General features: G+C 45.3%; 1 protein-coding gene across 5 annotated transcripts in view; it reads left to right on the top strand.

Moving 5' to 3' along the window:
• LOC132114869 (GRIP1-associated protein 1-like) overlaps window positions 1-12937 on the top strand; it is a 47183-nt gene that overhangs the window by 23778 nt on the left and 10468 nt on the right. For all 5 annotated transcript variants that reach the window (XM_059523240.1, XM_059523239.1, XM_059523237.1 and 2 more), the window contains 3 exons: window positions 5568-5701; window positions 6251-6367; window positions 7106-7199. In XM_059523240.1, the coding sequence (XP_059379223.1) occupies window positions 5568-5701; window positions 6251-6367; window positions 7106-7199 (345 nt within the window). The remainder of the gene's footprint in view (window positions 1-5567; window positions 5702-6250; window positions 6368-7105; window positions 7200-12937) is intronic.

Genomic DNA, 12937 nt, shown 5'->3' with positions numbered 1-12937 from the left:
CAGAGGCTACCTGTCACTTCCGCCGGTGGAACAGGCTATAGCAGCGCACCTTTGCCCGCCCTCTGCTGGATGGCGGACTAAGGCCGCGTTGCCATCCAAAGCCTGCCGCATGACGTCATCGCTGCTCGCACGGATCTTCTCTGCTGCTGGGCAGGCTGCGTCTGCGCTGCACACCATGGCCACGCTGCAGATTTTCCAGGGCGATCTCCTCCGCAAGCTGGATGAGATGGGACCTGAAGCAATCTGTCTCGCGGATCTGAGGAGTGCTTCGGATCTCTCCCTCCGCGCTGCTAAGTCCGCTGCACAGGCCATGGGACGGTTATGGCTTCCGGTACGGTGGCTGAGAGGCATTTGTGGCTGACGCTTTCTGACATCAAGGAGTCTGAGCGCGCTGCGTTCCTCGACGCGCCTCTGACTCCTGCTGGCCTCTTCGGATCATCTGTCAACGAGTTTTCGGAGAGATTCGCCGAGGACCAGAAAGCATTCGCAGGCGTTCAAGCACTTCTTGCCGAAGCGCTCCGGTTCTGCAACTAGCCGCTCTAGACCGGCCCCACAGAGCTCTCAGTCATGCCCACCGCCTCCAGCTGCGTCATCGCGACAGCGTCAGCAACGCAGCTCGGGACCCCGTTCTCGCGGGAGCCGCGGCAGAGGATTGCAGTGGAGCCAGAAGCCCCGAAAACGTACTAGCACTGCTAGGAAAGCGCCGGTGTACGAGTTCCGCTGCGGCCGAGCTCTCACCCAAGCGCGCTGCTGTTGCAGTTCCAAGAATTGTGACTGCCTCAGCGTCTTCTGCAATGCGCAAGCCTGCACGAGTGCCCGCTTGCCTGCACACAAAAGCCGTTATCACGGCTACCCAGATGTTTCACGAAAAGAGTGTTATTTCTGGTGTTCCGGCCACGGCCGATGGTGCTATAAATGTAGTGACGATGCCCACTCCTCAGTGCCCATCTCCACATGTAAGCACAGCCCTGCACACAGGGCCCGCGCCCATAAAAGCGACTCAGGTCGATCGCGCGCACTGCATAGTAAACGTGCCCACCCCTCAGTGCCCACAATTACTATGTCACACGCGTCATGTGGTTTCTGTAAAAACGAAACCCGTGCACGTTCGTCCGGCCACGGCCGATGGTGCTATAAATGTAGTGACGATGCCCACTCCTCAGTGCCCATCTCCACATGTAAGCACAGCCCTGCACACAGGGCTCGCGCACATAAGATCGACACAGATCGGTCGAGCACGCCGCATAGTAAACGTGCCCACTCCCCAGTGCCCACATACACTATGTCACATACGGCACGTGGCTTCTGTAAAAACGAGGCCCGTGCACGTATGCTCTGCACAGGCAGACAGCGAGTTGAAAGTGGTAAATGTGCACACATGCAGCCCACAGTTACTCGCAGACATCACGAGTCCCACGGGACCCGCTCAGCCCTCCCCCAGTCGGTTAAGCGCCGGGACTGGGTCGAGGAGGAGCGATCTGCCCGCTGTGATCAGCGCGCTCCCCGCCTCAGATGCGCAGCACACTCGAGCGCCGCCGTTGCCCAGTCAACAGAGCGCGCTTTGCATCCAGCCCTTAGCCATTCATGCAGATACATAGTCAGCGCTTCCAGGGTTTTCGGATTGGGTGCTAGGCATTATAAAGAGAGGCTACTCGCTACAGTTTTGTCGACGCCCTCCGCGCTTTTTAGCGCGCGTCGAAACTACGGTCAAAGCAGAAGTAGCACACATATCAAATATCAAAACTGTTGAGCAAAGGGGCTGTAGAGCCTGTGTCTCGAGCTCAAAGTGAGGGGGGGCTGTACAGCAGATACTTTCTGGTGCCCAAGAGAGACGGGGGTCTCAGGCCCATACTGGATCTAAGACAGCTGAACAAGGCATTGATGAAACGCAGTTTCAAAATGCTTACGACCAGGAAGCTCCTCACGCAGGTTCGCAGAGGAGACTGGTTCATGTCAATAGATCTGAAGGACGCGTATTTTCAAATACAGATAGCGTCAAATCACAGGCGATATTTGAGATTCGCCTTCGAGGGCCAGGCATACCAGTTTACAGTCCTGCCGTTCGGCTTGTCCGTGGCTCCTCGTGCTGAATTATTTGGACGACTGGCTGGTTCTGGCTCGAGCACATGGCCGTTTTACTCGATCACCTCGAGAAGCTTGGTCTCAGTGTCAATTGGGCGAAGAGTTCGCTGAACCCCAGTCAGACGATTCTGTTTTTGGGTATTGTTCTGAACTCGTGTTCCATGACGGCGCGGCTGTCTCCACAGTGCGCGTTGGGCATTCAGCGCGCAGCGAGTTCTTTCCGCTGCGGCGCGACCGTGTCGCTCAAGCACTGTCAGAGGATGTTGGGCCTCATGGCCTCAGCATCTCCGGCTCTGCAGCTGGGCCTGCTCCGCATGCGCCCCCTGCAGCTCTGGCTGAAGGCGCGGGTGCCGCGCAGAGCGTGGGTGTCTGGCCGGCTGCGTCTCAAGGTCAATCAGAGCTGTGTCACAGCCCTGACATCCTGGACAGCAAACGGCTGGTACCGATCAGGTGTAAGCCTGGGGACTTCCCCGAATGTGAAGATGGTGTCGACGGACGCCTCCACTTCGGGATGGGGAGCGCTGCTCGAGGGCAGACCGTCCTTTGGCCTGTGGTCAGAACGGGAAAAGCTCCATCATATCAACTGTCTGGAAATGCTGGCAGTGGAGAACGCGCTGATGCGCTTTTGTCCCCAAATCAAGGACCACCACGTCTTGGTCCGTTCGGACAACATGTATGTGGTGTCGTACATAAATCGCCAGGGCGGTCTAGGGTCCCGAAACCTGTACAGGCTGGCGGAACGCCTCCTGGTTTGGGCTCAGCGCAACGTGCGTTCGCTGAGGGCAGTGCATGTGCCTGGGCTACAGAATCTGGGTCCAGACAGGCTGTCCAGAGCCAATGTTCCTACGGGCGAATGGTCTCTACACCCGCAAACAGTCCGGCTGTTGTGGGAGAGATTTGGCAGGGCGGAGGTGGACCTCTTCGCGTCCCACGAAAACGCTCACTGCCCCGCGTTCTTTTCCAAGAACGAAAGCGCGCTGTCACGGAAATGGCTGTGCTGCCCGCTTTATGCTTTCCCTCCCGTCTCCCTCCATCCACAGGTGATAGAATGGGTGAGAGAAACGAGATGTTCAATACTGCTTGTAGCACCTCTTTGGAAGAACCAACCATGGTTCCCAGATTTGATGCAGTTAGCAGATGTTGCCCCGTGGCCAGTGCCGTTGAGGAGGGACCTCCTCTCGCAGGCCAGGGGTTCGATTTGGCACCCTCAACCGGAGTTGTGGTCCCTCCATGTGTGGGCTCTCAACGGTTACCCGCTGATCTCGCAGTGGGAGTGCTAATTACCATCACTCAGGCTAGAGCTCCGTCGATACGACGTTCGTTATGCCTCGAAGTGGTCGGTGTTCTCCAGCTGGTGCACAGCTCGAGGATGTTCACCCCATAGTTGCGAGGTGACGGAGGTTCTCTCCTTCCTAGAGGAGCTGTTGGATAAGGGCAGAGCCCCATCCACGCTCAAAGTTTATGTGGCGGCCATCGCAGCGTTTTTCTGAAACCGCGCTCGGTCAGTCAATAGGAAGGAATGATTTGGTCATCCGCTTCCTTAGAGGAGCTAGGAGGCTGAATCCTCCCAGACCTCCGTCAGTCCCTATGTGGGACCTCACGGCGGTTTTGGAGGCCATGAAGGGTCCCCCTTTTGAGCCTATCCAATCAGTTAGCCTTCAGCATCTGTCGTTCAAGACAGTATTCTTGTTGGCTCTCGCTTCAGTGAAGCGTGTGGGTGATCTGCACGCGCTCTCGGTGAGCCAGTCGTGCTTGGAGTTTGACCCTAATTACTCAAAGGTCATTCTCAAACCTAGGCATGGTTATGTGCCGAAATCCCTCAACACGCCGTTTCGGGCTCAGGTTATTGCCCTGTCTGCCCTGCCGGTGTCAGGAGAGGATAGAGACTCGAGTCTTCTTTGCCCTGTCAGGGTTTTAAGAGCTTATGTGTCTCTCTCTGCTGCCTTTCGGCAGACGGAGCAGCTGTTTGTCTCGTTCGGTGGACGTTCCAAGGGAATGGCTGTTTCGAGACAAACTCTATCCAGATGGATAGTTGACGGCATAGCGTTAGCTTACGCTTCCAGGGGCCTTCAGTGCCCGTTGGGCGTCAGAGCACACTCCACAAGAGGCGTCGCCTCGTCGTGGGCGTTGTCTACTGGGATCTCCTTGCAGGATATATGTATGGCGGCGGATGTTGCTAGATATGGGACGGAGGGCTTCCCCCATTCCTTTCCTGGACTCTCTGTGAGTCCCTCAGGTGACTGTGCACTGTAAATCCTGGGCGTTGCTTCAGGTTTATTGTTGTGTGATCCCTGCGCACACGGCGTTTTACATTGGGTTCCCGTAGCGTCTTAGCTAAGACGCTGTACGAGAGAGCTCTTGTAAGAGAACGTAATCGGTTACAAAACGTAACCTCGGTTCTCTCTAGAAGAGCGAACGAGTACTGCGTTCTCTGCCGTGCGTACGATTCACTCTGGTTCGCTTCGGCGATGAAGTAAATCAGGTGAGTCAGCCTTTTCGAGCTCCTTTTATAGGTTGGGCCACACCCGTTTCGGCGGGAAGTGGCAAGAAGAGCGCGAAGCGCCCTTATTGGTCTGATGTTGCATCAGCCTGCGCTCGATAGGCTGAGTAGTTGCCGCAGAACAAGCCAATGAGCGAACGAGCCGCCTCGCCTATGGCTGTGTACTACTGCAAATGCGCTTTACAAAAATACAAAATTAAGGATATTTTTTGCTTCAGTATTTCGTGAAAAGAGACTTTTCCCGTAGCATCTTAGCTAAGACGCAGTACGAGAGAGCTCTCGTAAGAGAACCATAATTACACTGCACTCTTAAAGGCTCACAGCACTGAGCTAAAGTTTTACAAGAGGGTGTAAATTCATTGAGAGAACCGAGGTTACGTTTAGTAACCGAGTACGTTTTACAAGTTGTTTCTTATTGTAGGACCCTATGATTTCCTCAATGCAGGAAACGCGGACGGAATCGTGGAATCCAGTCATAAAAACGGAATTTACAGTTTAACGCGGAATGTCACAGAATTTGCCAAATTTTGAATGAATTAATAAAAAGTTGGTCATTGCACTTACATCAAATAGCGATATGGACTAGTATATGTAAATATTAAGCCAGAAAAGTCTCTTTAAATATGAATCCTGCGTGTTCTGCGTGTTCTGTTAATAATAAGTGCTTCAAAATAACTCCTTAACATATACTGTAGTTTTAAGCAACTTGCCAAACTTTCATATGCATGTCCTGTTTAGTGAATTTGTGACCAGTTTTTTTCAATGCATAACTTATTTCTTATGGTTTTATACTTGCCGGCATATGTTAGAAATTGGTGCATGTAATTCCATTTTGCATAAAGGCCCATCTTTACAGCTAGCTAGTATGCTTAAACATACTGAGTTGAGTTGTGATAACCCATTGCCATTTTCTAGCTCACCTACAGCGCTTGGTGATTTATGCTTTTAAAATATTCCTCTTTTTGATTCATGTATATATTTGCAGGTCTTGAGGAGCTGGTGTTGTCTGATATCAGTTCGCCGAGCCGTACGCAGCAGACGGGTGACAGCAGTAGCATCTCCTCCTTCAGCTACAGAGAGATCATGAAAGACGGGGCTTCGGCTCCCAGCACCAATAAGGTAGACCCGCCCACTGGGGGCCAACGACCCTTGCAAATACTGTCGCCACAGTTGACGCTTCCTTTTCTCTGGCTCCCAGGAGCATTTACGAACCTCCGGAAGCTTTTAATAAATTCCCAAACAGTGTAAATTCCATAAATATACTGTGCCTGTGAAGAAATGGGGGAGAAAATAATGGTTGTCGTGACATGCTGGACTATCGTGAGGGACATGAGTGTGGTTTGGTTTAGAAAAACACAAACCTTGAGGTACATTTGACTAATAATTGCCGTTTCCTAAGGCTAGGAAGCTTTAAACTTCACCATGCAACTAGGCATGGGCTGGTATGAGGCTGGTATTTGAGGCTGGTATTTGATATTTTATTTAATTTCAGCTTTATTTCAATTATCCAAAATTATTTGAATAGTTTTAGCTTACAGTAACAACCCTCATGACTTTCTGTCTATTTAACCTCATTGCTAAAACATTCATACTGGTATAAGCTGGTCTTGTCAGCATATCTTTAAGTAAAAAAGATGTTTCAGTGAAGTTTTGTTTCTCTTTCTACAGTCCAACACCAGCAGCCCTCAGTCCCAGCGTCCTGCTGACCTTTCGGACGACGAGGTCAGTGAGCTCTTCCAGAGGCTCGCTGAGGTTCAGCAGGAGAAGTGGATGTTGGAGGAGAAGGTATGACGTTTTAACCTTCATTGTAGTCTCATGTTACTAGGAGAAGTTGAACTCTCGTGGAACAGCCCTGGTTTGCAGTACTGCACCAAACCTTCACCCAGGCAGTTATGCTGTGTGCTCCATAGGGGGCTGGAAGTGCTGAACTGTGTCTTTGGATCATGAAATATGCATGCAGATATTGATGTTTCCACATTTTAATCGATTGGTCTTGGTTAGGAACTATTGGAATGGAAATGTGTAGTTAGGGCTTTGACAAGTTATATCACTCTTTCTGCTTAATAGAGACGTAATACTTTAAACGCAAATATGTCAGTGCCACTCAAATGCTGTTTCTTAAATCATCTAGGTTTCACAAAATGTCTTTTAGGAAGGTTTTTTTTCAGTTTTGAATTTAAGATAGTTTAAATTGATGTTTGATGCATTTTAAAATGAAATCAATTTAAATTATAAATGTTTAGATATATATGAGTAAAAGTGACAGTAAAAACTTTTAGAAAAAAAATCCAATAAATGCTGTTCTTTTGAAATGTCTATTAAAAAAAAACTGTTTTCACCATTGATAAAAAAAAAATGTTTTTTATTTTTTTTTTTATAACCGTTTCTAAAGATAAAACCAATCACATTGGCAGTGATCACAGTGTCCACACCTGTGTGCTTCCGTATCAGTTTATCACACTTTTGTGTGCTTGTTGCGTGTGACAGTTTATTGCAGATCTTATCTTTGTGCTCTCTGTTCAGGTGAAACATTTGGAGGTCAGCTGCTCCTCAATGGCCGATGACATCTGTAAAAAGAGTGCTATTATTGAGACGTACGTCATGGACAGCCGAAGAGGTGAGTGGCTTTCTCTCTCTCCCTCATTGTCATTCTTCACAGCCTCAAACGTGCTTGTTTTCTGAAAGCACCTGATGTGTAGGTTTACAGATGAGGTCAGGTGATAGGTGATACTGATTGTGCTTTTATTCGAAGGAGTATCAAACATGTGGTTGTCTGTGCGGAAAAAGACCCTAAACTATTTAATAGTACAGGTTTGTTTAAAATAAAGACCGCTTAGACTGATGCAGAAAAATGTCATCACTTTCTTCTTTTATTGTACAGTGTGTATTTATTTATTGTTCTATTTTTACGTATGCACTCATACTTACATAATCTCCCGGTAAATGTTTTATTGGTCCTATTTATAACGCTACTATTTTGGTGCCACTGTCTGTACAGGTCTTATGTAGTCTTTGAAAAATCACTTTGCAGCTGAAAATAATAATACACTTTTTATGTTTTATTTCTGTGTTGCTTTTGATGGATTTGAATCGAACAATGTCTGTCTATACTTTAAGTGAATATTGGCACCAAGAAAAAGAGTGCACATGCTTGTGTGCATGAAAACAGTCAAACTCAATAATATTGGCAGGGATTCTCTCATAGAAGTTTCTGCTAAAGCACTGGAATTCAGCACTCAAACTCGCACAGATATTGTAAAAACAAATATATATACATATATATTAGGGGTGTAACGGTACGTGTATTCGTACCGGACCGTTTCGGTACAGGGCTTTCGGTACGGTGCACGTGTGTACCGAATGACCGAATGCAATCTTTTGTTTGCGGAACATATACATTTTCGTGTTTCCAAACGAACATATTAAGTGGCGAATGTCTCCGCGTTCAGCGCAAATCCCGCCCTGCAGCTGATTCTAAGGCCGGTGACACACTGGCTGCGTGGCGTGAGCGTGGCGTTTCCGCTGCGTGTCAGTTGCGTGATGGCTGCTTCGCGTTTTCTGTGTCTTTACACACCAGAATCGTGCCTGATGCGGCGCTGGTGCGCTGCTGCTACTGTAGGTGACATAGAGGGAGGCCGCCGACAGACCAGGAACTTGTCTTCACGACAACAATATCTATACTTCATGTTGAGCATAAATATAAAGCCTACTGATAAAGGACACCGTCAACAGTATTGACTGTGTTTGACAGGTTAAATATGCCAGTGTGTCACCGGCCTAAGGTTTTCAAAAGGCATCACTACAACTAGGTAAAAAACGATTGTAATCCAAAAGCAGCTCCCATCGGCATTTAAACAGACCTTTGCTCTTAATTCCGATCGGTCCAACGCAATAATGAAATCTGAGCAGGTCTAAAAACTGAAACTGTTGATGCTGCACTTTACACTTTGGAAAAGTTATATTTTTAAAATATGAGCAGGCCTACAAGCTGGGATTGGTAATGCTGCACTGTAAACATAGTTATTTATTTATATTTTTAATTATATTTTATTATATGATATTGGTCTGAGACTGAGAGCATTTTATTTAGTGGAGAACTTTGCAGCAGTATTTTATTTCCTATTCTTTTTTATTTTATATATATATTATTAAAAAGTATTTTATAAAAGTGTAAACAAATTGTTAAAAAAGTTTATAGTAATAAACAACCTGCAGTTTAATGTTTGCATTTCTTTCCCTTACTGTACCGAAAATGAACCGAACCGTGACTTTAAAACCGAGGTACATACCGACCCGTGATTTTTGTGTACCGTTACACCCCTAATATATATAATTCCCTCTGAAAATAGCACAGAGACTATAGATTTATGTAAAAGTTATACTTTTTTATAGTTGTTTTATATTTGTATATGTGAGGTGTAGTTGTGAAATACTTTTAAAATGTTTTTCTTTGTAACACTTAATAAGTTTCAGTTTGTTAACTATGCATTAGGTATCATGCGCTAACAATGAATATCTTAATGTTATTTTTTTTATATACACTAAAACATTTTTAACATTTTGTATAAATTCGCATTAGCCAGTGTATTATGAACAAACACGAATTTGCAATAAATATAATGTTTATAAATTAACATTGAGCTTTTTGTAAAGTGTTACCTGTAAATTAAATCTGATTGAATGACTTTAGTTCATGTTTTTCAGCAGCATGAGCATAGTACATAGCTGAATACTAAATAAGTGTAAATGTAGGTGGGTCATATGTTAATGAGCTCAAGGTTTTGACATGAAGCCATGAAGATTTCTGAACTAAACAGGCAGAATCTTAATTAAGCTACTGTTCCATCTCTGTTTCTAAATAGATAAATACATAAGATTGGTGTACATAAAGACTGCATTTGCTCATCAGTATCCTGCAACAACATAAAGAGACTATGAGACTTCTTTTTTTTTGCCTCATTTAAAGCAAGGCTTCTCTTCTGTTTTACTTTTAACAGAGTGGAGGTGGTAATGTTGCATCTTCCTGCCCCCCCCCCCCATGTGTTTTCCTGTTTTAATTTCATGAATGACTGATTTAACATTTAATGGCAGACTCGATTGCATTAAGGCTGGTGTTGTCTAATTGTAAATATTGTGCTATAAAAGTTTAAGATCTCTGCTCCTTTGGGCTGTTGGGATAGCTCACAAAACGGGTGTGTTCATGTAAAGACCCTTTTTTTGCATAATTACAAGATATCCGTAGAAAGGTGTTTGGTAACAATGTTTTGTTAGTATTAAAATCAATACAAACTTTGAAAGAATACTATGTAGGCTATGTGCCCATATTCCATTTATACTCTTCATCTCAGCCCAATGTGATCTTTAATGTGGCGGCAATTCTTCTGTTTTATCTGTTTCCATCTGGTTCACGTCTGACCAGGATAGTCGTTCTGAATAGCATTGGAAACTAACCATTTTCTCCTACAATAATTGAGTATAGTCCCAGGGAGATGTAAAAATTAGGAGTTGGAGACTCCATAGAAAAAATTAAGAAAGGATACAGAAGGTAGCAGCATTAGATGAGAGATGACATTAGCAGGATGGAAATGATTCAGAATGCCGACATGCCTCAGTGAACCCAACACTTATCCTCAATAATGCAGCAGAAAGACTGAGCACCCCTCTTGTCTCCTCTCCTCCATCCTCTCTCCTGCTTTATACTTACCCAAGTGCGGCTTGCCGTAAATTCATGCCAGTGATATAACAAATGAAACAGTGCAACATTTTATCTCAGTAGCGGTTTCCGTTGTCACCAAAAATGGCAAGTCAGGAAGCACCTCAGATAAGCCAGATGCATTCCACCTTGGGGGTATTGTTCACCCTTCACTTGCCAGAATTTTCTGCAGTATTCTTCCTTTCAATGTGGGGACTATATAGAAGATGCTGCGGATTAACATTTGGCACGCGCAACACATTGTGTAAAGTAGTCCCACAAACATGGAAAGGCTTCTGCCGTCTTTCAAGGCACATGTTCCCATGTTGGGGGTATTGTTGAACCTTCACGTCCCAAAATATTCTGCCACATTCTCCCCTTCAATGATAGGAGAAACTGTGGATTGTAAAAGGCACAACAGTTTCTGGCATTTTGCAGATCAACGGTGAAAATGCCTTTATTCAGGCACATATTCCCAGCAATGCAACCCCAGGATCATCCAGTATTAGTTAGGACAAATGCTGAAAATGTCAGCCGTTAAGCAGCGGTAGGCAATTATAAATGAATGTTACTCTGTAGAGCTTGGCATGTGTGTGATGTAAGACAGCTGTAGGATGGTTTATTTGCGCAGCCTCCACTAATCAGCCATTCAGCAACATGCCGCAGTCGCGTGTGCACAGACTTCGCTCCACCTAAGTGCTGCTGGAAGAAGTCAGCTGGGGTGAGACACTGCTGTAGTCTGGAAACCCTTTGCCTACCTACTTGTAACCTGTTTTAGCTCTTTACTGAAGCGTGAAGTAAGCTAACCTTTCAGTGTACTGCATCATTTAAGCAAGAAACTACCCATATCTTGTGCCCTATAGCTCCATAACCCACTGAGATAATGGGAATGGATGTGAGTCACAGCAGAATTATTTTTCTTCCCTCTACAAGTAAATTTGTTTTAGAGTGAATTACACCACCGGAAGTGGGTGCTAATGGACACTCTACTTGCCGAGGTTGCAATAACAAATATGAGAAGAACAGATCATCGATATCCACATAGATCCCTCGAAAGAAGGAGGGACATCTGTAACTAGGAATAACACATGGCTGCAAACCGGAAGAATTCTTGCTGCAGAGATGAAATTGCTTGTTTGCCCCCTGGCAGAGGTTTCAGTTAAGTGCCGTGTCTCCAGTGAGAGTTGGCTGAAAGGTAGCAGCCACCGTACAGGATCTGCCAGTTTGATTGATTCAGGACTGCTGACTACTACACCAACCTGAGGAGATTCCCAATGAGGCTTGCTAAAAAGTGCCCAGTGTTTCTGTGGGGTTCACATGGCAATTGTATGCTTGTTGTTATCTTGAAACTTGCATTTGTGCTTCAAAGCTTGAAGAGGACATTTTTCAAGGCCAAGCTCTTTCTGGCGTGATATTCCACTGTAACATCACTATCTTCAATTATTTTTTTATTCTCACTTGCAATAGAGCAAATTTTTGCTCTTAATCCACCATTCAGTACCACAGTTTAGCAGAATTCAGAGTTGACTAATTGACTTCCTTCAAGTTCATCTGGTATATTTTCAATTAAATTACCTTTGCCCATACCCAAAGGAAGTTGCAGTTCAAATCAGTTCTATCTATTGATCTATCAGCCTGTCTGTCTGTTCTGTTTATCAGTGTGTCTATCAGTCTGTCTGTTGGTCTATCTGTCGTTTAGTCTAGTCTGTCGGTCTCTGTGTATCTATCCACCATTTTAATGTCATTTTATTTTAGCTATCGTTCTGTCTGTCTGTCTGCCTATCTATATATCATTCTATAATTGTATCTGTCTATGTTATCTATTAGTAAGGCCCCTTTAATTTAAAGACTTTTAAAGCTTTTTTTAAATGATTTTAACATTTAAACATGTCTTGTCCAATTCTTTTCAGTTTTGACTACAGTTTCCTTTGAATTTCAGGTCATTTTCATTCTACCTCCCATCTTTAAAAGTTGCAATTCAGCATCCTGATTGGTACCTAAATTTAAATTCATAGTCCGAAACTGAATTGGAATTTAAAAGGCTTTTTCAATTCAGTTCTTATTGGTGCAAACCCTGTCAAGTCCTGTAGGTTGTGACCTCAGTACTCTGACGTAGTTCAGCTGAGCGTGCGATCAGGGATCCCCCGAGTCGTGAGTCAGGGACATCTCTGTGCCTTCAGTGTACTTTCCATTCTGCTTATTCATTTGCTTCCGTGACTTGGCTTCTTAGGTTTACATCCCCCTCTGGTCCTGCAGGAGAACTCTGTCTGCGAGAGCGCCTGGCGCCATTCCACACCTTTGAAAGCCATTGGCCCAGCATTTTCCAGCCATTAGAGCAGGGAGTCCTCTTCGTAAATCTCTTTTATCAAAGTGTCTCCATAGAATGCTTTCCCTGATGCTCCAGCAAATTAGAATTAATGACAATGATCAATATGGAAGAAATACTGGTTACAGTCAGGTGTGCATTTTTTTTTTGTGCATTTGCAATGTCATTAGCACAAACATTGATGTAGTCATCTTAGTATTTGCTGGTCTTGTTCCCTAAATAGTCAGATGCATTAACTTTGGCGTGAGTTATTCGTACTTGGAGGGAATTATGCCATGGTAAAAGGAGACACTGCAACATCACAAGATGAAGCCTGTGATTTCCCTACTGTAAATGT

The sequence above is a fragment of the Carassius carassius genome, chromosome 34 (assembly GCF_963082965.1).
Source record: "Carassius carassius chromosome 34, fCarCar2.1, whole genome shotgun sequence".
NCBI classification, from domain to species: domain Eukaryota; kingdom Metazoa; phylum Chordata; class Actinopteri; order Cypriniformes; family Cyprinidae; genus Carassius; species Carassius carassius.
This window is presented reverse-complemented; position numbering and strand designations above follow the sequence as displayed.